At 49.0% G+C, this 25947-nt stretch overlaps 1 protein-coding gene across 6 annotated transcripts in view; it reads left to right on the top strand.

The window, feature by feature from the left end:
* Nucleotides 1-25947, top strand: part of znf536 (zinc finger protein 536) — a 199424-nt gene that overhangs the window by 86078 nt on the left and 87399 nt on the right. For all 6 annotated transcript variants that reach the window (XM_084925582.1, XM_084925547.1, XM_084925557.1 and 3 more), the window contains one exon: nt 8338-10631. In XM_084925582.1, the coding sequence (XP_084781708.1) occupies nt 8339-10631 (2293 nt within the window). In that variant the 5' untranslated portion in view covers nt 8338. The remainder of the gene's footprint in view (nt 1-8337; nt 10632-25947) is intronic.

The raw sequence follows: 25947 nt of genomic DNA, 5'->3' as shown, positions 1-25947 counted from the left end.
CAACGCTGGTACTGTACGAAGGAGCGTTTTTACTCGGTGCTGACGGACGTTATTCAGCCTTCAGTTCAAACGTCTGCCTGAACTGTGACGCGTCCACAGCTCGTTCACGGCCACAGTGAACTCACCTGTGTGCTCGTGTACGTGTTGTCTTTGCTTGCGCTGAGAACCGTAAGCAGCTCTAGCGTCTGAAGTCAAACCACGTTTAGCTCCCGCCTCCCTGAACCGAAGAGACTGAGCTCGCTGTGTTCCTGTAAACGAAACGAGAACGTCCGGTCTCTTCTCAGACGTGAAAACGTTCTGCGACTCGTTCGCGTTGGAGCAGGACGGCGCAGAGATGTCACGTGACAAACATACTCCAGCTTCTGAGTGAAGTTAAGTGCTGCTGCCTGTCTCCATCAAAAACCTGGATGTGTTTAATTATCGCCTTTACATCTGACCTTCTATTAATAATCCATCGATCGATAAGTCAAACTTCTTTTAGAAATCTCTGAAAATCAACACTTTGATGTTCTCACACACACACCTGGGTGCTCACAGTAAATGTGTGTGTTTTGTAGTCCGGTTCAGAGAGAGGCCTGCAGGAGAAGAAGAAAAGAGCCTGGCTCCTCTGAGGTTTCACCAACTTCCTGCTTTAATCACAGCATCCTCTCAGTGAGTCACTGGCATCGATGCAAACGCTGCCTCACTGGCATCTCTCTTCCTCTTTGACTCTTTTTCTCTTTATCAGCCTTTCGCTGCTTTTATTTCCTTCTGTAAACCTTTTCATCCCCTCCCGCTCCCCCCGAACCCCATCTCTAATCTTAAGAGCAGTCAGCACTTTGTTTTTCTGATAACGTCTGATAGATAAACACGCTCTCTTATGTCCCCGGGGCCCTCCGCCCTCTCTCCCGAGAGCACACCCCTCTAAAGCACTTCCTCTGCTACAATTAGTCCGTAATAAATACACCCTGGCCTTAAAGCACACATGCACGCTGGCTCTCTGTCTCTGCTTTTATGTAAAGTGCCGCATTAGCTCTGCGCGCACATCTGAGCTAAAGGGAGAGAGAGCCGACGCCGAGCGCAGCGTTTTTTCTTCTCCGCCGGCCTCGGCGACAGCGCGTGAGAACAAAAGCAGTTACAAGGCCACTAAGAGATATTCGAACATATGCAGAGAATTGCAAGCATTTCCACTCGAGTCTCAGCTTCCTGATGGCTTTGATAAGATTAGTTTGCTTTCTTAAACAGGAAACGTGCTGCTTAAAGACAACAAGACGACGCACAGCTGCACAATAACTTTCTTCTTCTCAGAAAGCCAAAGTTTTGCTTCCTCGCAGCCGACAAAGAAGAAGAGGAGAGACTTTATCAAAGTGATGGAATAAAGAGAGATTTAACACGGTCATATTAAAAAGACATGCAGCAGTTTCAATATTTAAAAATCCCATTTGCTTCGACAGAAGAGCTTTTTCATTGAAGAGCATATGGCAGCAGTACCTGTATCCATCCAGCCTCTCTCTTATCTCCCTCAAAGAAAGAGAAAGGGGGGGGGCACTTTCAAACAGACATTCAGACATTGAAGAATCATTCAATTATCGGCAGCATGATGTAAAATAATTACCTGACTCGCTTCCTGTAATGAGTGCTGCTAATTAGCCATAGACTTTTGTTTCACTTGGAAAAAGAAAGAGAAAGTCCCAAACTCCCAGCGCAGAGAAGCTGTGAAACAGATATGTTGCATGTTGCGGTGGGTGCGTGCACGCTATAGGATGGGCCTGCCTCCCCGAGTCTGCACACGCAGCTCTCGGTAAACAGTCGAGAGTGCAGAAAAGATCCTTCTTCTCTTAATTAGCTGTGTAACAATTAAAGTCTCCTCTTAGTAAATTGAACCTTTGTCTCCCTCGCCTCCCTCGTTGGATTTCAGCACCTGTCACAACAACCCCTCCCTTTACCACCACCTCTATTACCTCCACAGCCACCCCCCCTCCGCTGGAGTCATTATGCAAAACTCCACCAGAAAGCGCCCAGCGTGAGTGGAAGAAAACAGCAATTATTTCTGATATTCTGTTATTTAGGCCGTATTGACATTCAGCGACTTTCTCTTCCTCTGCGTTTGCCTCGCCCTCGCCGCCGTCACCTGAAAATCACACAGAGCCTCAACGCCACCGACGATTAGTCTCAATCCCGAATCAGGCAGGTCATCGCCGCCGTGCCCCGCGGCGTGACCCACACATTCTCCCCGAGTGTGTGTGTGCAGCATTGAAATGCAGCACAGAGAGCAGCCAGTGATGTAAGCTGTGACAGATACACTGTGGTCATTGTCTCTCTGTCCTCTTTCTAACCATGCGTGAGTGCGCTACACTGCCATGTTTGTTGTCCGACACACACACACACACACACACACACACACACTGAACTGTGCCCTGGTTTTTCTGACTGATTTGACAGGAAGAAGAGCTTAGTCACCACACAGAGCAGGCCGCAGCACGCAGGTACATCACTGAACATTTTGAACCTCACCCACGCAGCTCTTTGCGTTTACACCTGTGCTCACATATGGAAGCCAACCATGGATGATAAACAGGAAGACTGTAGATACCAGAGATGCGCTTCATCAAAAAATGGTTACGCAAGAATATCAGAGAACGCGAGGAAGAGGAGGATCGGGATATGATGGAATAATCGCAGAGGGAGCTGCGTGAGAGACACGGCGATTTCAAACTCGGCTGAATGTTCCCTCTGCTCCCTGCACGTTTACACGATGTGTTGAATAACTGCTCTGGTCACCCATAGGTTCGTTTCTTCCACCTGACCATGGCTGCTCGCACGCTGACCTCGTGGTTAGGAACCCCGGTCATGTTTAGTACGAAGGAAACTGGATCCACCTTAAAAACATGACATCCTGACTGAACCTGTGATATTCAGCAGCACAAGGCGCACAGAGCCGTCTGATGCATGAGAACCATTTTCACATCATTTACTACATTTTCCTGTTTTGTGTCTCTGCTCGCCGGCCGTACCCTCCCGCTGCTTAGCGAGTGTTTGACACTGTTAATCCCGTGCTCATCGCTCGCCTTTGTTGGCTGCTGCAGGGGCCCAACCGTGCCGCTGTGACCTCTATTGTAGTGCGCTCAGGAGGGGAGAGGTGTTCACGCACACACACACACACACAGACATCTGCAGGTCATCATCATCATAGTGAGAATAATACCAGGGATGGTTATCATAAAGGGAGGCTTTGAGCTCCGGCCGTCTTGGGAAGATGATTTGGCCGGCCCGGAACAATGAACTGTGGGAATCCGCTTGTCCCGCATTGATCTTCCTCCCATGGCATCCCCCGCAAGGCTGTCAGAGCGCCGGATGGATAAAAAGAGCCACAACATTTTTCTTTCTGTGCCTCCCGCTCCCTCCCGGTGTCTTTCTTTTCTCGCTGTCAGGAGGGCCCTCGCTGATCAGCGGGGATGAGCTGAAAGTTGAACTACCTGTTGACAGGACCTCTTAAACAGCCCTCAATGACATATTGTGCAGAGAGAGAGGGAGAGGCTCCTGTTCATTCAGTTTGTCACAGCTCTTGTGCTGTCTGTGTTGAAGTGGAGCAGGATCGTGTTAATCCACTCGTGTTCTTATGATTCTTTCAAGTTCAAGGAGCTCTGTGGAAAACTGCTGTATATTAGTGTAATGCCGAGCTGACTGGGATCGGTGTAAACGTCACGTTCTTTTTACGCAGACGTGTCTTTGTATTAAAAGCACCCGTCCTCTCGCGGGCTTCGGGTCCCGGCCCGCCGGCCTCGGGTGGAGCTGCGCTCGAATCTGGCAGGTGTTCTGCGACTGTTTCTGTGTGCAGTTGAGTGCGGAGTGTTTTTGCCTCATTACAGAAAGTAATAATGCGGCAAAGTCAAAGTACGAGCGAGAGGAAGGAAAACAAGGCGGCTTTTTTATTGGATTAATTAGACGTCTCGCAAAGACCACCTGCAATAGAACAAAACACGAGCCGGGAACAAACTCATATGTGCAGCGCTCGAACCGAACCGTCTTTTGCCAAGAGGTAATTGATCTTTGAAAAGATGAGGAAGCTCTGTTTGTACTTTGAAAATACACTTAGAGCTTTTTAATGAACCCGACTGTCCCCGCCGCTCGCCTAATCGCCAAATATTTAGCACGTGAGGAACATATGGCCCACGTTGTCCCTCCGACATCAGAGCGCCTTCGCCGCAGCCCCTGCGTCTCGTTAACGATTCGGTGCAGATATGATTGAATTCGGCACATTGTGAATAATGATTGATTTGTTTAACGCAATGAATTTGTTCATTAGGACTTAATGAGGTATCGCATTGTGATTAGTCGATGGGTTTCGTGTCGATAAATGCCAAAATAACAAAGTAAAGTCCGACTAATGGCTTTTCGATCCCCCCCCACCCTTCTCGTCTTAAATGTCAGCCAAAAGTTTTCTGACAAAACTCGAGCCTGACAGCAAATTCACCAAGAACGCTGTTTATTTGAATATGAATTCATAACAGGCGGCCATCCCTAATGCTGCGAGTGCCTTTCATATGCAATAATTTATATGGTTGCAATTAGAGAGGAGCACATTTAAATCCTGTATGCATTTATGATGCATGCTACCATTGATAAGAAAGAAATGAACTGAGCACATTTAAATGGTGACTGTAATATACTTCCATTGTGTCACAGATACCACTTATAATTAAGCTGAGGATTGAAGAGAAACCAAGTGAAATCAGTTTGTGTGAGCGTGCAGAGGATTCGCCGTGTTTGTGAGCGCACGTGGTGCCTCGCTGAATATTAAACCACAAACTATAAAGACAACAAGCGAACCGTCGTGAGAAAATGCTAAAGGAAGTCTTTGTGGTTTTAGAGGTATCGGAGGAGCCAATAGTTTTAATGAGGCAGCGTTGCAGCACATGCCAGGAAATGATAAGGTCGTACAGGTTAGAGAATAACGGCACATGTACTGTAAGAGCACAAAGCTGGCGTTCGTAACGGAGTCTGCGGCGAGGGACAGCGGGGCCCCGAGTCTTTCCCCAGGATGGCCGGTAAGAACCCGAGCTCTCCTGTGACAGCGTCGAGCTGCTCGATTTGGTGAGAGCAGCGAGCTGCAGCGCACTCGCCGCGTCTTTTAGAGGGCACTCGCATATCGAATTGTTGTCTGTAGTCAGAGGCTCGTGTTTGACTGGCTGCGTGTCTACGTCTCGTACACCGCCCTCCAATTCCCCCGCGCGCGTGCTCGTGCGTGCGGATGTGAGCAGAGGGGGGATGTCACATAAGAAATGTCCTTTTTAATCAGGGGAAAAAATATAAAATGACTCGGGAGCAAGGCGAGCATATTAATGTGCCTCATTTGCATACGCTCGTCAGCCAGGATACGTTTATAAAAAACACAAACTGGATTCGTCAGTTCATTTCACATTATTCCATTGTCTATCTGCCTTTGTTATATGTTAAAGATAAAGGCAGAAATCAAATTGAAGAAAAGGGCAAGCTGCTATCTCCCCAAATGAGCAACAGCTCATCAGCCTAGTTTAAATCACAGATTTCTATTCCAAAAGGCAGCCGCTTCTGTAAAAAGGGCCCATTCAAATAAGGTCTCCTCCAATATATGCACGGCTGCTGATGGAAGATGGGGTGTCACATAAATACAATTTAAAACCACAAGTCGTTTAAAGCAGCCTAACAAAGTTTGATCCTTCCCAGCAGTAATTCTCCCACGCCGTGGGAGCGTGTGTGATAAAACTATATGGTGACAAATTAAAGGAAAAACACCAGCTTGTGTGAAAAAGTTTAGCTTTAAAACAGACTGTACGTAAAGGATGGACACCGATCACTTCCTGGTCTGAAAGAGTGTGATGTTTTGGTCACCATGGTTGATTAAATCTTTTTGTTTCCAAATTTAGACGAGAGGGTGGAGCGGTCGGCTTTGTTCGCACAGCGTGTATGGGAGCATCAGGCCACGCCCATAATTATGCACGCTTAAATCTGGGTGATTTATGAAGACATCCTCCCCCTGTGCAGGTGTCGTCAAGTTTGTGTATCAGGCTGTAAACATGTTTATTTGTGCTGTTTCAACACGGGGGTCTGTGGGGACTGACTCACTGCTGCCCCTGCTGGATGTCAGACGAACTGCAGGTCTTGGTTCATATTTCAGTCCTGTGGTCGATTAAAAGAAAATTAGATTTTTATTTAAAATTTGCTAAAAACAACTTTTTTTTCATGCATGAACTGAAACGAAGGTAAAAAAAAAAAAGCTTGATTATCCTAATTATTCGACCACCTCTGAACAAAGTAATATATTTATTGTAACTGTGATTGTATATCATAATTCACATCATTTAGCGCCTTATGTTCCAGTTATCAACATGACGTGTGACCTTTAAATTCAACAGTATTGTGTTTTTAAGCATGTGCTTGAACGAACAAATACAGGAAAATATAGAGATTACATTTCTGTAGAATGATTTTAAGTGGAACAACAGCAAGACAAAGATTGCTTTGAAATGACAGCAGCGACAGGAAGTAGGTACATTTTCACAAAAAATCAGGTTTGTGGTGCAGATCGGGCAGATCGTCACGGCAGGAAGGTGAGCGCTCAAAACGGACCCGGCACCGTCTCACAGCCTCTCAGCTGGACGGGTCACACGTTCAAGGTTTTCCTTTCATTTGTGGCCAGTCTGTAAATATTTCATTCAAGCACAAACTTTTTATTAGCAGCCTCCTAAAGTGATTTCTTTCAGCGTCACTCGGGTCAGATAAGATCTGTGACAGAGCACATCGAAGTGCTGTATGCAAGCCTGCAGAACATAGCATAGCCATTATACTCTTAATGAATTCAGGCGCATTGCTTTACGATACTTGTGGGGAGAAATAAGGAGAATTCAAAGGGCAGCCCACAAGTGTCACATTCCTTTACACACAAGTGGAAAGTGGCCACAGTGTTTAATTCATGTCAGCAAGATAAGAATCCACCATCGGCAGTGTGTTGGAGGACTCTGCGGTACCAGAACAGGCAGCCCTTATGTCTGCTGACCTCCTACTGGGAGGGGAGGGGGGGGGTTGAATGAACACTTAAGCCGAGCACGACGTGGTGTAGTGTGTGCTTCACAAACGTAGGTGGAGAAAGAGAAGAAGGATCCCAGTGTGGATGCCCTTTGCTCCTGTGAAGAGTACGCTGAGCTTCCTAACATGTCACCTAGTGCCACTCCTTCACGCCGCCTCGCCTCGAAAGCGCTTTTTGATGATTATAATGCTACATTAAAGTCCAGTGGCTGCCGCTGTTACCAGGCAGCATGCTAATCAGCTTAATGAGATATTATACAATATTTTGTTGACCTAAGCAGAACCACACTTATTGTTTTGCAGGTTTGACCCCTGCAAGCAGCCATAGATGTTTATACCTCTCCATCTGGAGAACAGATGGATGTGCATTAAAAGCACTGTTGTTTATTTATTTTTTACTTATGCATTCGCCGATGTTACACATACGGAATGAAAACACATTTAATGGCGTTACAACGTGGTGTGAAAACTGTGACATATTTCACCCAAAAGCCAGCAGAACAAAGAGCGGGCTGTTCACAGAGCAGTGTCGGTGTACCCACGGCATCTTCATGTTGTTTCCACCGTCCTGGAAACTGTGAAGAGCGCAGACAGCAAAGAGCAAAGCGATTCACATCAAATGTAATACGGCTCTTTAATGGAATATTATGCCAAGACAAGTGTCGTGGCACCGAGATAAGAATGTTGTGTTTACTGGAGTAACCCCTTGGTTTTAAGTGCTATTGTTAATATCATAATTGTAGTATTGCCGTGGCTTCCCGGCAATGCAGTTGCTCCATTTCATTAAGGCGTGTAATTGGAGGAATTCTGATAGGATGGGCACAAGTAGCTTAATTATACACTGCTCACTGTGTTTACAGAGTAATTATTCCATCCAAAACGGCTTTACATTTTGAAAAAGTTCTGAGTCGCAGCATCCCCGCAGGCCTTCGGCGCTGACAGTTCACACTGGTGTTTTTATTTCACCAGGGCACCTATTCTGCTCCTCTCCAGCCCCACACTCATCCTTGGAGTGTCTTTACATGATTTTCAGCTCAAAACAAAAATCCTTTTTTATCTGATCCTGTGTCTCTATGACATCACAGAGATCCAAGAGCAGAAAAACTGAGTGTTTAGAGCATTACTTGTTGATAACGTGTACATAACACCTGAAATATGACAGGATCACAACTGGCATCCACATTTCCAGACACGTGGTTGGATGAACGCCCACACACTATCGTTGAATGTCTGTAAAATATTAAAATACGTCAAAAATGTTTCTAATACGTTTTTATTTTTCTGTTTCTTCAGGATGGAGGACTCTAGTTTATGTCTTGGTGTATCGTCAGTGGTGCCTGACGCCGAAGCCCACCTGAGCAATGCTGTTCTAAACGGCCGTTACCCAATCAGTCAAAAGCTTCACCAGCTCACTGCCCAGTTAGGACACGCCTTTCCCGACTTGCACCGCCCACAGCAGATTCCCGAAGAGAAGGCGGCCACGCCGTTGGATGAGAAGACACACCACGCAGCCCTGGCCAGTCAACCAATCAGCAGCCAGATGGCTCTACTAGCCAATCAGCTCAATCGAGACATAGACGCAGGGGCACTGAGTGGGTTAAACGGGCGTGTCGACCTGCAGCAGTTTCTCAATGGGCAGAACTTGGGCATCATGTCCCAGATGAATGATATCGAAGACGATGCTCGCAAGAACAGGAAGTACCCGTGCCCACTGTGTGGCAAGCGCTTCCGTTTCAACAGCATCCTGTCTCTGCACATGCGCACACACACGGGAGAGAAGCCATTCAAGTGCCCCTACTGTGACCACAGAGCGGCTCAAAAGGGCAACCTGAAGATCCATCTCCGCACCCACAAACTGGGGAACCTGGGAAAAGGCCGTGGCCGAGTTCGAGAAGAGAACCGGCTGCTGCACGAGCTCGAGGAGAGGGCCATCCTGAGAGACAAGCAGATGAGAGGGAGTGGCAGTCTCCTCCAGACCGCTCAGACGCCACATCTGGGCCCCAACAGCAGCTCAAACACCCATCAGCAGCAGTTAGGGTCAACCTGCGCCCCCACCCATTCCTCCGGGCTCGCCACTCCAGACACAGTTTCTCAGCCGTCTTCCTCACCCAAGCCGGCCGGCGCTCAGGACGACCAGTCTCTCAACCCTACTGTGGGCTTCCGCTGTACCTTCTGCAAAGGGAAGTTCAAGAAGCGCGAGGAGCTGGACCGTCACATCCGCATTCTCCACAAGCCCTACAAATGCACTCTGTGCGAGTTCGCCGCCTCCCACGAAGAAGAGCTGATAAGCCATGTGGAGAAGGCCCACATCACAGCCGAGACCACGCAGGGCCAGGGTTCTGGTGGCTCCGGGGGCATGCAGATGGCCACCGAGTTTCGCTGCGAGGTCTGCGGCCAGGTGTTCAGCCAAGCCTGGTTCCTCAAGGGCCACATGAGAAAGCACAAGGAGTCCTTTGAACACTGCTGCCAAATCTGTGGCCGTCGCTTTAAGGAACCCTGGTTCCTCAAGAACCACATGAAGGTGCATCTGAACAAGCTGGCCATCAAGAGCAAGCCACCCCAGCCCAGTGAGCAGGACATGGCCGCCGTCAACAGCATGAGCAATCTGGCTCAGGAAGCCCATGCCAACCTTTATTCCCGCTACATTTCCTGTCTTCAGGGAGGCTTCCTTTCACCAGACAAGCAGGGCCTCAGCGAGCAGCACCAGATGTTGGCTAAAGCGGGGATAGCCATGAAGGAAAAGGAGATGTTAGGAAAGCTGCTTGGACCCATGGCAGGTGCAATAGGCCACGGGCTAGGCGAAAACGAGAAGCGCTCACTCCTTGGCTGTCTCAACCTCGTTCCACCGCTCAAGTCGAGCTGCATGGAGCGCCTCCAGGCGGCTGCAAAGGTGGCAGAGATGGACTCGATCAATAGCTACCAAGCCTGGCAGATAATGGCTCGTGGAATGGCTATGGACAGGGCTTTCATGCCCAAGGATCAGCAGCAGCAGCACCATATAACCCCGGGGCAGGAAGATGAGATGGCTGGTGCGGGCTCCTTGGCTTCCTTCTCAAAGGAGAAACAAGACTACTCCTTGATTGCTTCCGGTGATAGCTCCAAGCAGAAGCAGCTCTCCGAGGCCCTGCAGGGATCCAAGGCTTCCAGTGGAGCAGTGATGTCCATGAAGGAGGATGGAAGAGGCTTTGACGGTCACCGTGATCTCATGTCCCACCACGGTAGTGCTGAGGCTCCTGGAGCCCTGGCTGGCTTGGGAAGCCCAAACATTGACTACAGCCTCTCCGGCCTGTCCGGCCTGAAGGAGAAGCCTTCAGAGTGCCCAGACTGCGGACGTGTCTTCAGAACCTACCATCAAATGGTCGTCCACTCGCGAATCCACGGTAAAGACAGGCGAGGCATTGACGAGGCACTTCAGCAAGGACTGGATGAACGCCGTGGATCGGCCAGTGACCCCGAGTCCCAGTCCATCAGCCGCTCCACCACTCCCGGTTCATCCAATGTGACAGAGGAGAGTGGCGTTGGCGGGGGACATTCCCAGACAGGAAGCATCCAGGACGACAGCCCCCATCCCTCCTCACCATCTTCAGGTAGGAGAACTACTTACTGAATCAACTAGAAGGCAATGGAGCGAGCGTCCTCCATGTCTACCAGAGAAAGTGATGTAGATCTTTTCCTGTGATCCGCCTTTCCGTGAAATTTGATTTCTGTTCTAGTCAAATCTTTTAAACACATAAACAGCAGTGATCATCAGCTTTTATTAAAGGAAGAAGACCTCGAGTGATGTTTGCTTTGGGTTTTTTAAGGCGGCTCAAATGTAAAAAAACGTTGAGAAGAGATGCAGAGTCACACACAACATGTAAAAGTCCTCAAACCCCTCGACCTGTTCGTGCCTCCAGTCTCAAACTTATGCAGAGGGTGTAGTTCCCTCTGAGACCACATGGGATGCTCTGTTTGCTTACCTAATCTTAACCTTTAAGCTATCGTTAACCTAATCTGTGATGCTTTACATGATGGGTACATGTTTTATATATAAAAACAGCTGATGAATAGCAAAGCAAAGTGCGTTCTCATCGTTGACTGAGAAACTAAGTCGACACTCACCGTGACCGTAGTTTGTGAAATAAGCACCTGAGCAGGCCCCAGAGGAGTCGCCCCCCTCAGGGTGTTAGAAGGCAAAGCAGGATGCTACGTCCATCTTTGTGTACAGTCTGTGTTAACGCTGGGCCGCACACGCTGCACACTGTTTGACTTTCATTGAACTAGCGGTGCACGCGGCACATAGAGTCAGCTTTGCTCTGTTGTTTCTGCCATTAAGACTCCAGAGAACGCCATCGTGCCCGTTTGCGGGTTAGCAGTCTGTTTCCCGGGAGTGCGGGGACGAGCTCGTCTTAAGCACAGCGATTAATAAATGTCTTTAATAAACACGGCGGAGATGAGCGAACCCCTCCCCTTCCCCCACCCAGCTAACGCAGGCCGGCCGGGGCTAGATAAGTGTATGTTTAGTGGGATTAAGGGAGGCTCATTGCTAATGATTACACAAGTTTTTAAAGGTAACTTTTGGTTGCTCCTCAGGGCGCTACGCTGGCGTTAAGAAGCGCGTGCAGTAATTAGGTCACGAATACGCGATAATCAGTCGGTTTAAGCTAAACAAGACACTAATTAAAGATATACATATAAAGCAGGTCAAAAACATTAGCGAGCTTCATTTGCAGAAGCAAGGATGTGCTTTTAAGTCTTTTGAGAGAAAATATAAATATATATAAATATAAATCAGAGTGGCTTAGCTTAAGGCTGTAAGCAACTTAATTCCACCAGTGGAGACGAAATTGTTTATTTATTCACAGAGGCATGAAGTCCTTATCGTGCCCGTGTAGTGTGATGGGTTTGAACATGGGACAGGCTATGTTTATTTTAATCTAAGAAATAATAACAGACAACCCCCCACCCCAATTAGGAATTAATGAAAATGAGAGTGAGATAAAAACCTATTTTCTTTATAGAGACTATTAAACATAACACTTCTCAACAGGGTGGGGGTGTAGCGGATGTAATTATCTTCTGAATTTTAATGCTGGAAGTTTCTCCCCCTCTCTCTCCGTCCCTGCGTCTCTTTTGACTGGAGCACTTTGAATCTGACGAGTACAGCTTGTGGCATTTCAGCAACTTCAGAGGTACTGTACGCAAAATGAATAAATGCACAAATTCAAATAATAAAACTCGCCGTATTTACCGCCAAATGGTAGCGGAGAACAAAGGGTCGCATTAGATTTAGATGAGTGGTTAAATCTGGCCCTGGGGGCACCACCTTTGGAGGATTAAAGACAGAAACGTACGTAGAAAAACAAATTAAAATAGTGCGCGTTGCTGCGTGTGCGCCGCTCAGTCGCAGCGCAGCACGGCCGGGTTTAAAGCCGTGTAGAGGAAGTACGCAGACTGTGATGTGGACGGATGGAGTTTTTATGTGTAAGTGAAATTGAGAAGGAAACAGACTTGACATTGAAAGTGCTTTAACAGAGCCTCTTTTGCCACTTCCTGTTTTTTAATAAGAAGGAGCAGCAAACTTGACTCGTCGTTGTTCACAACTTACACAATATGAATCACGTTTGGAGCTCGGGGACTCTCAAATTAGAAGCTTTGATGTGTGAGAAAAATGTGTCTGAGTCTCATGTGGAGAAAGGTGTCATGCTTCTCCGCTGCATGCGTGTGTGTGTGTGTGGGGTTGCTTTGGTGCGTGTGTGCACATATCACTCTCGAAGAGTGAACAGGATGCCGTACTGTACCATTGTGTTAATATCTGAGGTTTGAGAAGCAGAGCTCGTGATTCTCTGTCGGCGTGTACCTGCGAGCGTGTGTGCGTGCTCGCCTTCTACCCCGCCACCTACCCGCAGCAATTTAGAGTTAAACTTAAATTATAGTAATCAACAATAACATCTCAACTGTGAAAGAAGGTCAGCTCTTTGTCTTTGAGACGGCACTTGTTTAAAAGCAGTGCGTGAAGTGTGGAAGAAAAAGAGCAGAAAAACAAAAGCCTTTGTCAGAGATGTCCTTTAAAGACCTTCCTTATTAAACGCAGCTCTGCGGCACACCTTGAGCATCTTCCTTATTGAATATTTTTGAAAGAAACAAAGAGGTAATTACATATATGCCCATCACCATCCTTTTTTTTACACTTTTTTGTTTGGTTATCCTCGCGCCGACTTCCCCGTATTGTTTGCTGTGTGGGGAGGAAACGGCGTGCAGTAATCACGTTAGGAAGCCTCAGCAACAGGTAGCGCTGCCACGAGGACCCGGTGCCTCCTCTTTCTCCCCTCTGTTCCACACAAATAAACCGCCGTTGCACGATGGCGTCGCTGAATGTGTAGAAAATTGGCTTTGCTGCGTGCTTGTAAGGCCTAAAGCTGCACGAGTCCTCTGCAACCGTCCCGCTACCCTGCAACCCAGCTCCTGGCTCTAAAAGGGCCGTGCATGCTCCCTCTGGCTCTTTCTTTCTCCTTCTCGCTCTCTGGAGAATCCCCCGCGTCTTCATTTTTTTCCTTGCGTTTTAACATGGCAGGGATTAGCCGGCATATCCCTGGTCTTACCACGGCTCAAACAAAATGCTCGCTCCATACAAATTGAAATTGGATTTGCCAACTCGACGCCTTAGGTTATAAAGCGTGGATATTCATCTAATTGCGACAGTACAATGGGGGCGTAATTACACGTGCAGACAAACTGTTAGAGTGTAATTACTGTGCCATTAAAACAGGAATAAAGTCGAGCTGAACAAGATCCAGACCACTGTGGATGTAGCTAGCTGACATTAGAGAGGAATATCTCCTTCGCTGACTTCCATGGAGATCGAGCTCCAGGTCCTCGGGTGTTCTGACCGCGTACGTTGTCCGTCATCTTCAGCTGCCTTTGCGACAAAACTCGAAAACTATTTCAAATTTCCCCAGTTTTCTGTAAAACATCGTGTCGGGGCGAGCAAACTGCACCATGTGACCCCCTAAAATAAAGAACGATGCATTTGCTGTCATCACGACTGCACACTTGGGTTTGGGAAGCAGTCGTGAAGCCTGGACTGAGCATGCTCAGTGTTGCTGCCAGAGCTGAAGATGCGTTTGTCAGTTTGTGAAGGATTAACTGACAGCGTACAAATAAATAAAGAATTAAAAATAAAGAATAAAAAAATGACACGAGCTGCCGAGGAGGCCGGCGGTCGTCTGTTTACTGTGAAGTCCTCTGTTTCCCTCCAGTGTCAGTGAAACTGAGACGTGAGATCTAAAGTCAAACGTAACGTGTTTACAGTGAAACTCGGCGCGTCTGCCCTCGAATTGAAACTGAAAACCAAAGAAAGTAAAAATGCACGAATGATACAAACTGCGAGCAGCTGGTTACCTCTGGCGCTGGTAAATTACAGTCAGGCCTCCCTGTTTTTTATTAGCTGATTTTCCTCGTTTGTGTAACGTAAACAGACGTCGCGGCGACTGCGAGGAGCACCGGCACAGTAAAGGTGAACTCCTCCTCACCTCATTTGGCCAGCAGGGTGTCGGCAGGGTGGTGCTGGTGGATTCGGGGATCGGGTTTGGCACCCTCTGTAGAGTAATCTGGCCCTGCACGCAGAATCGTTAAAAAAAGGCGCTTTGAAACGAGGCCAGCCCTCGGTGAAAGATAATATATGTGTGTAAAAGTATGCGCATTAAAAAATAATGAATTATGGCTCTTTCCCCCGTTCCTTCGCCTGTGCGGATGACTTTGTCTTTGTAATTGACATCCGCTCCTCGCACTATTCTTCTTCGCTCTATAATCAGAGAAGTCGTGGTTACAAAACCTGAGCTTTCTGCCCCCCGCTCATTTGAAGAAGTCTGGCCTGTCATATCTGTATTTTTTATGTGTCACCAAACTTAAATAGACAGTCATTGTGTTACAGGCACATTCATTCCCTGAGCTGTATTTTTGTACAGTAGGTCAGGACTCTGGTGTCTGCTAAATGATAAAAGTTCTATTCAAACGCACTAATTGTCAGTGTGCTGCTCTGATTGACATGTCTCGGATAAATGCAGACTTAGTATTTTTGTACACGCTTGCACAATATAAAAGGCCAATTTATTTCTCTGTTCTTCTTTCTCATTTGATTTCTTTCTTCCTTTTCTCCTGCTCTCTGCCTCTCTGCTCTACCCCGTCTCTCAGGCTCAATTTGTAAATATTACCATGGCAGGAATTAGCCCGGGCCTTTTTTAAGACAAATTTCAGTCGTATTCCAACGACGGAGGCTCCTCGGCATTCCTGGGTGGCTATCGGCGTCTAGCCTCGTCCTTATGAAACATTTATCGGCCCGTTTTATGTCTTAATGATCACGTTAGGATTCCCCGCTCGGTTACGAAGCCGGGACGGCGATGCCGAAGGAGAGGAGATGAAAAAATGACAGAGGGGGAGATGACAGGGCATCACAGTCCTCGGTAAACAGCGGCACATTATGCCATCCACTCGTTTCAACTCCAAATCTGTGCCAGAACACAGCTTACCTCTGCACACACACACATACACCCTCTGTCTTCCCCATTTCTGTTTTATGTTTTTATAATTAAAACATAATATTTATCTTTCCACAACAGAAGGCTGCCTTACACTGTCAGGTAGACTGTTTGCATATTAATATTCTTAATACATCAACAAGCTATCTTCTCCGGTGTCACTGCTAAAAGTGAGCGGCAACCGAGGAGCTGACTCACAAACGGCGCTCTCTACTCCACCAGTGCAGCAGGAGGAGGACGCCTTAAAAAGAGGAGAGAGAAGAAGAAGAAAAGGAAGCAACAAAGACATAAATTAACATCACAGTCACAACTTGTGCTGCCGGTGGAGCGTGTTTACTTAGTCTCAGCATTAAGATGCACATACAAATGCACAGATCCCCGCTAAATAAGCGCTCCCTCCTCCTCCGGGCGCGGCGACACTGGCTAAAAGTTTCTCTCTTTGATTGTGTATGTGTGTGCTTAACGGCGGGATGGGGGGCGGCTGAGGGTGAACGCCAAGTTCCTTTTCTCTCCGTCTGGTGACAGCTGTCTGACTCTGTCAATGTGGGATTCCTGTGAAATGAGGCAGGGCTCTCTCAGTCGGGGAATGCAAATGACGGCGGCGGACGATGGCGTTGCCGGTTTGGACGCAAACGACCTGCGCCGGCCTTGCGATGCCGGGATCTTTTTATTTCTTTCCCGTTCCTCCCTCGCTTTATCATTCTCTAATTTTTCCCGCTCCTCCTCGTCTTCCTCCCCCCTCCCCTCTCAATCTCCTCCTCTTAACCCCAGTGACAGGTCACATAAAAAGCCTTTTGTGTCAGCATCAGGGCGCTGACATGAGAGCAGAAGGCTACATGAAAAATGTTCTTTTTTCCCTTAGCTGTTGCTATCTCGTCATCGTGAAAAGGAGAGCGAGGCAGGGAAACGGAGCGAGGAGCCAAATGTGAGAGAGAGGAATTAAGTCCAGGGATTAAGATCTCTGAGCTGGGTTTTTTCCGTCCTCTCCCCCTGCCACATTCCAATTGTTCTTAAAATATTTGGCAATGTCAATTAGTAAGTGAGCAGAGCTAGCTGATGAACACAATTTTCCAGGCGACTGAGCACCCTATTGTTGTGGAGCGAACAGCAGATTTCTGAGGTCATTATCATTCCCTGTTAGCCGTGCCCAGCTGCTCTCCTCTTGGCTCCAGCCAAACTCTGCTCTCCTCTCTCCTTTTCCCCCTCTCGCTCTTATACATCATCTTTCCCCTCCCTCTTCCACCCCGCACCCCCGCCTCCGCCCGGCCTGCGCCGTGTTCGGGGCTGGTTGGTAGCGAGGCAGCAACAGGGGGCCTTCAACAAGAGGAGGGAGGGGAGGGGGGCGAGGAGTGCGAACACAAGAGGGAGCGCGGGGGGAAACAGCTCGGTGACATAAGATTGAAGAAACCTGAGCGAGCTTTTCAGGAATAAAGCGCTTCATTTTCTCCCGTCGCCGTGACCTCCGTCCCAAATGCAAAAACGTGCATTTTTTCGTGACCTCAGAGTGGAAGAAACACGGCGCCGATTTCAGATTAAAACCGAGAAAACCAAAGAGAAACACCTGCCCGCCGCTGCAGTTTGATTCAAAAGAACCGGCTTCTCTTTCATTCTGCACAAAGCATCCAGGTATCTGCATCTAAACATCCAACGGCGTCTTTCTGTTTTGTTTTTAAGAAAAATGATGAAAGACGCCTTTGTACAAAAGTACGAAAACAAAAAAACTGCAGAGAAGGAAGGAAATCAAAAATCTCTCACTTGTTTCTGCTTTCCACTCGTACATCCTAATGTGTTCCCAGAGGCCTATTCACCCTCCCCTTCTTCCTCCATCCTACTGTAACCCCCCCGACTTCCTCCACCACCCACCCACGCCTGCTCTCCCTCCCCTCAGAGCTCCCCCTCGCACCGACGTCTTTGCAGATTTACACCAGAGCAGGGAAAAAAATCAGGGTTAAGAGCGCTCCACACCTGTGAGGATCTTATGATTTAATAAACTCTTCTAAACTTTTGTTAATTTAAACAGCTAAAAAATGAATAAATGTAAGAAAATTAAAAAAAGAATAAATGAAGGTTGGTGGAGGGATACCTGCTCTGCGGTCAGTCCCACCTGTCGGTTATCTCCGTCCTCCAACCTGTAGAAAGTTTGCATAGTTAACACTGCGTTAGCTATCCTCTGTGTGTGTGTGTGTGCTGCAAAAAGAGAGGAGGAGGAGAAGAAGAGAAAGAGTGAGAGTGAAAAAGGGTGAGCGGCATCAAAGCGTTGCTCTCAGCTGCAGCTGCCAAGCTTCCTCGTCCCCAGTTAGCAGCCATCCAGCTGTCAGGCTGCGCGAAGAGGAAGAGAGGGGGGAAATCTCTCACCAGCCATATGGTCCCCGGTTCTGTCAGAGACACTCCACGCTCCGTGGGCAAATGGCAAACTCATATATCTAATCAACACTCTTAATATCCAGACCTGAGACCGAGGATATTTTCAGAGCGTTGCCTTTCGGCGGCGGCGGGGATGTGACCTGGCACTCTGGGTTTATTGTTGCAGGAAACACTCGTGGAAAAACCAACCCGGCCCAGTGGCCCCGAGCACGCTGGCTCACGCTGATGTAAGAAAAAAACAATCCCACAAAGGCAGGACAGGAATATTAATTCTTTAAAAAATAGTTTTCTGTAGTAGCCGCAGCTTTAAGGAGCGGCGTAGCTTTAAGGCACCATTACTCCATCAACAGGAAGCAGCAGTGGGACTACTTTCAGCAGTGGATTCATTCATCCAGCAGGTGAAACAGAACCTGGTTCTGCCGGAGGTTTCTTCCTGTTCAAAGGGAGTTTTTCTTTCCCACTGTCACCAAAGTGCTTGCTCTCAGGGAGTCATCTGATTGTTGGGGCTTCTCTGTATTGCTGACAGTATAGAGCACGCTGAGGTGACTGCTGTGTGAGCTTTTATTTGATTTAGCCTTGTTTTGTGTTATTTTCTTACATCCTGGTTACATTTTTGAACTCGACCTCATCACAGCATGAATGCCCGTTGCACGCTGCTCTGTGACACCGACGTGCGCACCGGATAGGCTCGAACCCTCCTTTCAGTGCAGGAGAAGCTGTTAGCGTTAGCATGGCTCGGCCCGAGAGAATGGGCTCGAATGTGGCTTTGTGCTGTCTGTTAGCGGGATGCTACACCTGCTCGTCTAATCCTGGCAGGCCTCCGCCTCCAGTCTCTCCGGCTGCAGAGTAACACGTGCCTTATGGCGCAACAAGCCACACTGAATCACGACGAGGTTTGTTGGTATTACGGTGACATCGCTGTGTAAAGCTTGGAAACAACCGTCGCCCCCGCCTCGCCGGGACGGGGAAGTGCGAATCCCTCCCCAGCTGCAGAAAACAGCTTTGAGTGTGCGAGGAGGAAGCATGCAGCAGCGAGTGATGTATATACAGAGAGAGTGACGTGAGGCGGAGCAGCAGAGAGAGATTTAAATAGAAATCAGGAGATTTGGATCGGGGGGGTCCAAGTCCCACAAATCTTTGCTCAACCCAACAACCTGAAGCAGAGGCCATTAAAGCAGAGAGCCGGGTGAGATATCAGCTGAGATGGATACGGTGGCAGCGATGGTTTGGAGGGATGGTAACTTTAATGGCCCCACTGGGTTTTTAATGAGTGTTGTGCCCCAAACAAAATGAGCTAATTAGTGTTATCATCCATATATCAGACCTACACACACACACTGCTGTGCATGCTCTGGCACTCGCAGCCTTTTCCATGAACTTACTAACATCTCAGATTCACTCCTTTCTCTCTGATTTGTGTCGCCAGTCACACCTCGTCCTCCTGCAAACACCCCGCCCCCCTCCCCGAGCGCCGGGGTCGTGCCCTGTTTGCGAGGGGAGCGATTATGTCTACACTGGTTTAAAATCGCGATAACAATACCACGAGCGGGCGTTTGGGAACACAGAGAAAGAGGTGCTCGGGCCAATATCCCGGCATTTGGAGCCCCCGTTACCTGCGCCGGCGTAAGCCGTGTGTTTGTCACGCCATCGCCTCCGGTTGACCACGCTGCCCCACCAGCCCCCCGCTTTATTTCTCTTGCGCTAAGCCTATTATAAAATCAATAAACAATTGAGCTTTTTTCCAGTCCTTTTAAATCTTTTTCTCCTCTATCCTCTGAGATGAAGGGGAAGCATGCAGGCGGCAGAGCGAGGGCGGGGGCACAGAATCAGTAACCCCTTCCTCCTGACCCTCGCACACGTCATCTGCACTTAAACGCAGCGTGGGAAATGCACAGGTGAGGCCTCACGTGACCGTGGCTCTGACCGCTCCGTCGTCTCCCCTCTCAGTTACACGGAGCTGCCGCCATGATGATTGAGGGGTTTTTAATTGTCACGCTGTGGAAATGTAATAACCCTCGAGTTGATAAAAATCAACAAACACCAACTCTGATTTTCAAATCAGCGTCAGAACTGTGGCCTTTACACATTTTAATTCGCTTTGTCAGTTTAAACTCATATTTCAAACTGAGGCGACAGCACCAACTTCTTCTCCCAGCAGTCACGCACAAGTCGGAAATGAGCGCGTGCAGCTCGGCCCAGCGCGCTCTGTGTGCTCTTCTTTCTCGCCACGTCCAGCAGCAAGCCGTTTGTGGGGGAAAGCCTCGCCAACAAACTTTGGTGAAGTCACGGCGGCGTGCGGAGCAGCTGCAGACGCTGACATCCTGTCACTCTTTAAGATAAACAGTCTTCTGCGCTCTCTTCCACCCACCCTCCACTGGCCGGACGTTTGACTGCAACAGATTTCAGCAAGCTGTTGATTGTGTCGTCTTGGACTTTATTCGTCCTGGCCGACCCTCTCTTCAACACGACCGCTATTGGCCGACCCCGGCCCACACCCCCGCCCCTCCCGCCTCCAGCCAAGCCTCGATCTTTGGAAAGCTCTCGTCAGGATGGCCTAAACTAGGCTACACGTGGACCGCGGACGTGTCCGAGCTGTCCCACGTGGTCCTCGGAGACGGGGGCTCACAGCGTGCCCAGAGCGCGCGGACGCCGGACGAGCATTTGGCCGGCGCGCTCGCTTTTCCCCGGGTTTGTCCCCCTCGGGGACCCTGTGTGGGCCGCTGGTGGTGACTGTGCTTCAGGCAGCATGGTGTGGCCATGTGTGTCACATCCCCCCTTGTCATCCCACCAGACGGAGGGCTGTATCATGGCTATCATCCTGTCACACTTGGATGAAGCTTCTTCGCCTCAGAGTTTGACAGTGACTTGCCTCAGTGACAATTAGCATCAGAAGCGGCTCTCTTATCCACCTGGTTCAAAGGTCTGCGCGCTGAAGATTGGCAGGCGTCTAATTTTCTGTCTCCCGCTGCTGTCGCCGCTCCCTCCATGTCTCTTTCTGCTCTTCTTTTGTCGTGCCATGTTCACCATCCCTTCCACGGCACCTCCGGTCCCCGCGAGCGGGGCCTCGTGCCGCCGTATCTCAGCCCGATTCAACAGGAGGGCTGCGCAGAGAGGCGTCGGTGCTCGCTGCCTGCGCTCGCTGTGTTTTCCTCCTTCTTTCGCTTATTTCCACTGGGAGGAACACTGACCTCATTTGTGAGGACAATAACCCCCTTGACTTTGGGGATTAAGACATGAAACCTTTGTGGATTAATTAGGTTCAGAGCTGAATTCATTTTGTCGCCACGCAAAGCAAAGAGAGAAAGAGGCAGGAGCGGGACACGGGCCCTATTATGAAATTGCTATTTGTCCAGATATAGATATATTAAACACACATGTTGGGGCTGATCGCATTTAAATCCTCCAGCAGAGTGACTCTCCGGGCAAAGCTTCAGCACAGGAAGCAGGGGACCGGTGCTGAGACAAAGCTGACCCGCCCAGCTCATCTCTCTCCGCAGGGTGACACGTGCGAGCGTGGGCCGCCCGACCAGCTTCGGTCTGCACCGAGCTGCGCCCCCGGGCCGCAGCCCCGATCTGGGCGCGCTCGGCCCGCCGTCGACTCTTAAGCCCGTCGCACAGAGCAGCGGCGCCGACACTGCCGCAGGAATCACATTATCTCAGTTGTCGTGGTAACAAAACAAAGTGTTTGTTTTCCAAGATGCAACTGCAATTTAGACGCTTTACACCTCTCGTGTGTGTGTGTGTGTGTGTGTGTGTGTGTGTACAGGTTCTTACTATACTGGTGGGGACCAAATCCCGTCCCCACGGGGCTGAAGCCATTTTTCACACTCAAAATGTGGTTTTAGTGTCAGGGTTACAGTTGGGTCAGGCATTCATATTTGATGGGTGAGGGGCCAGGGATGGGTGGGATGTCCCCACAAGGATAGCAAACCAGACGTGTGTGTGTGTGTGTGTGTGTGTGCGTGTGTGTTTATGTCAGTGTTTGTGTGTGTCTGTGTGTGCATCAGTGTGTGTGTGTGTGTGCGTCAGTGTGTGTGTGTGTGTGTGTTCATGTCAGTGTTTGTGTGTGTCTGTGTGTGCATCAGTGTGTGTGTGTGTGTGTGTCTGTGTGTGCATCAGTGTGTGTGGTATTTGAATGTATCTTTAGCTCGTTTGTGAGACGCTGTGTTTACAGGATGAAGGTGTTTGTTTCAGCAGCTGAAGACGTGTTAAAGCATTTTTCATGTCGTCTCGTGCTTGTTGTAAATAAAAGCGACTGTTGTCTTATTAGAGTAACACCTTCTAAATGCGACAGCCCCAGGTAGAGCTCCCTTATGGACCGAGTGTGGAACATGTGCTTGATGAGATGCCTTCCTCGCTTTCATTTACAGCTCTCCTAACGAACATAAGTCTCATCGTCTCTACCTACGCGAACACGCCTTTCTCTTTCTGCCCTCGAGTTACTGTCACCCAGTGTCCCGCGCAGCGAGCATATGTTTATGCTCGTGATAAGGTGGTTATAGCGAGCGAATGTCTCTCTTATCCGCTCGCTGTTGGCGTGTAAACCTCCGTGTGAGCATCTTAGAAGGACTCGCTCTTAGACCCGGATTAGGCCTCAGATTCCTGCGCATAAAGCACACGGAGACCATCATGAGACCTGGTCTGGAAGGACGGAATGATTTCACTGAGATACAGCCGTGCAGTGTTGCAGACATGAACCAGCCAGTCTTCCACACGTGTAAACGGCTCTAAACGACGATGAGATTCCATAAAAAGTGCAAATCTGCCTAGGAAACCACTTGTGCTGAAGAAAAGCTCTTCCTCAACTCACCTCAGAGGCGCGTGCAAATAATCTCAGCATGCAACGCAGAGACTGAAGCATTCAGATGCAGAAGTCACACAAACGTCTTCTTAGATTCAAAAACAGCAGCGTGTGTGTGTGAGCACAACTGAATAAAGTCACATTGTGCATTAACAGTGAAAGACTGCTCGCTGTGATGAAAACGACTAAACGGTTTTAGCCGAAACGTTTAATCACAGGAACTGTGCTGAAGTCTCTGCAGCAGCCTGACCTTTCCACTGTCGACCACATTTAGTCCTTCTAACAGGCACCAGATGCATGTGAACGCCTCAGGCGCAGGCTGCATTTTAGCCACATGCTAATCACCTCTTAGATCAGCTCTCTTGGGCCTCGGTCACACGTGTACTCGGCAAGTAGTCGCTGGATGAAATCAGTCGTTGCTTCGGTTACTTTGTCTGCAATAACTCACCAGCAGAAGTAAAAGTGCTCGGCGAGCAGTATGCAAGAGTTTGCAGCCAATCAGAGATTTTTACTCCAGCAGCCGGTGGTCGGCAGATGGTCGCCGATGGTCGCTCGTGGCCTTATGGGCATTTTGGCCTCACGGTTCTTTGGTTTAAACTTTGGGCTTCATGTACCGGAGTAATTATAAACGCTGTTTCGTGACAGATTTCAGAGAAAACGACGAGGGCGGATGTCTGGTGCAATCTACATACTGAACTACAGCTGCTTTTTAACAAAAGACTATAAACAAGGAGACAAATGATAAATACCCACATAAAGCAGCATCGTTTGAACTGACAGATTTACTGAAAGCACCTCTACTTTGAAACAGGCACGAAGGGGAATCGGCGCCTTCCAGCGGTTCGTTTGAGCTCGGATCACATCAGCTCGTTTATATGGAAGTTGTACCTGTTTTGCATGCCTGCACATGCCCGAAGGTGAAAGCTTTACGGCCGAAAAGCCTGTCAGAGAATTTCTTTGAAACTCGAACATCTTTGAGCTTTTTGTTTAGCATGTGGCTAAAACGTAGCCTCGGTGGTTTGCTGGTGATCGGCTGGTTGAGAGGTTAACAGAAGAAAAGCTCCTTTGGGGATTCTTTTGTTTGATGGGTGCAGCTCAGTGATAGCTCCCTAAATTGGCACTGAGGCCCAATAACTGAGAAGGCCTCGCCCGAAGGACGGCTTTTTCCAGAGCACCGACTTCCTTCGAGGACATCGAGGCAGACTTTCTGTAATTTCAACAAGCGCACTACGCAAGGACACAGAGGCTTTCCGGAGACATTTAACCCCTGGGCCTCCAGCCATTCTCTCCTCCTGAGAGCACAGGTTTATCCCGGGCTTTCACGCAGACACTCACATTTTCCCCAACGGTCCCCCCAGCCTTCCTATCCCCCGTCTTAAGACACGCGGCTAAGTCAGGGCTAAGCCACAAAACGCCCTCCCGGGAGGGCGGATCGACCAAATGCCACCTCTCCTGGCAGGCCTCGCAGGTAAGGTGTAATTGTGCCGGCGCAGTACTCTCCGAGCCAGCGCTCTGTCCTATTAGACACAGTGATGAGGAGTGGATTTTCAGGGCCAGGCTGGGAAAGCTGCTTCGGTCAATCCTCCCTGCCGCTCAGCATCGTAGTCTGATCCTCGAGCCCAGCCCTTACTTCACATTTCTACCTGTTTTGCTGGTTCTTGACAAGACGGGATTTAGTCCTTTGTCTTCCTGGCACTGCCTTTTTTCATCTTTTGGAGAGAAGGGCAAAGCGAGGATGAGGGATTGAAAGTTTGTGGAGGAAAGTTTTTGGAGGACGTTTCTGGATTATGTTCACAAGGCACAAGCTGCTCACAGTGTGAACATGGCACATTGTCAATGAGATCTATTTCCATGACGATTATTTTTATACTCCAACAATCAGGGAGCCGACAGCACAGTACCACAGGAGGAAAAACAGTCCTTCTTCCAATTCGATACACACTCGGTAACATTTTAGCTGTAAATACTAACAAAGCCATGAGGGAGAATATAGTGACAAGATATCAACCTTCCTCCCGTTGCCGCTCAGCTGAGTGTCCTGTTGAGTTGTCAAGAGCGAGAGCGGCAACCCTCCTCCCGATTCCGATCGGACTCGGCTCTCCACTGTTCAGCGTTGCGGTAAATGCAACATCTGATGGCTTTCTGAAATCCAGCGTGTTGGACAGGTGAGACGCTGCAGCCGGCGTCACTTTTGAGATGCGAGTTAGCGCCGTGTCACCCTTCCCCATCTGTACGCTTTCAGCGCGGGGGGGCGGGCGGTCACACGTTTCCGACTGCATTAAAAAGTCTTGTAAAAAAAGAACATTTGTGCAGTCTATCGAGAATATGGCAACTCAACAGCAGATTTGGAATTCGCTGCTATATTCAGTGTCACTATTTGACTCGGTGTTTGGCAGACTGGAGCAGGGTGCAGATTGAGAGACAGTGTCACAGGGAGAGGGAAATGTCGTGCCTCCTTCATCTGCCATTTACACTGCTCCCACTTATTGCTTCCCTAAGCTTTTCCCCCCTTTGTTCCAACCTGAAAGAAAGCATCAGTCGCATCCACCTCCTGCTTTACATAGCGTCCCTGACAGGCTCTGTCAGATACATCAGTGCGTTTCGGAGCGTACGACTCGTCTCCCGACGCCTCGCTCGCTGCTCAGTGGGCTGCTGGAGGGCTTTCTGTGAGACAGAAGGGCTCGGCTGCAGAGCGGGGCGAGAGCCAGGCGTCTCCATGATTTTTTCGGGGTGCATCACCATCTCTCTGCAAGTGCCAAGCGCACACCGAGGCCGTGCCATTCGCTGTAGAGAGCGTGCGACGGGGGCACGCCGTCCTCCCTCTCTTCCAGGCTTCCTCGACGAATCTGGTTGCCACATTAAAGACAAACGCCGCGAATAAAATTGTAATTCAGCGAAGCTGTAATGAATGCAGCGAAATGGTTGTCTAGTGAAACATTTTGTGAACTCGATTAGAGGTGCTAAACCATTTATTCGCAAAGTCTGTTATTGCAGACATAATTTGTGTGGCAGCACAGTTTACCTAATTTTATTTATGAATCCCCTGGTCAGTGTTGCTTCTACGTGAACGAGCGCCAGCGCGCGGACCATCTAAGGAGGCGGAAACGCGGAAATGCTGTCAGGAGCGTCTCACGATGAATTAACCTGTAAAGCTGCTTTGTCTCCCTCTGCCCGTCTGAATTAACACCCCATCGCACTGATCAATGGAGCCCCGCTAACAGC

Source organism: Perissodus microlepis, chromosome 1 (genome assembly GCF_051167445.1).
Source record: "Perissodus microlepis isolate ML-2025 ecotype Zambia chromosome 1, ASM5116744v1, whole genome shotgun sequence".
Taxonomy (NCBI): domain Eukaryota; kingdom Metazoa; phylum Chordata; class Actinopteri; order Cichliformes; family Cichlidae; genus Perissodus; species Perissodus microlepis.
Note: the sequence above shows the minus strand (reverse complement) of the source record. Positions and strands in the feature narration are given on the sequence as shown.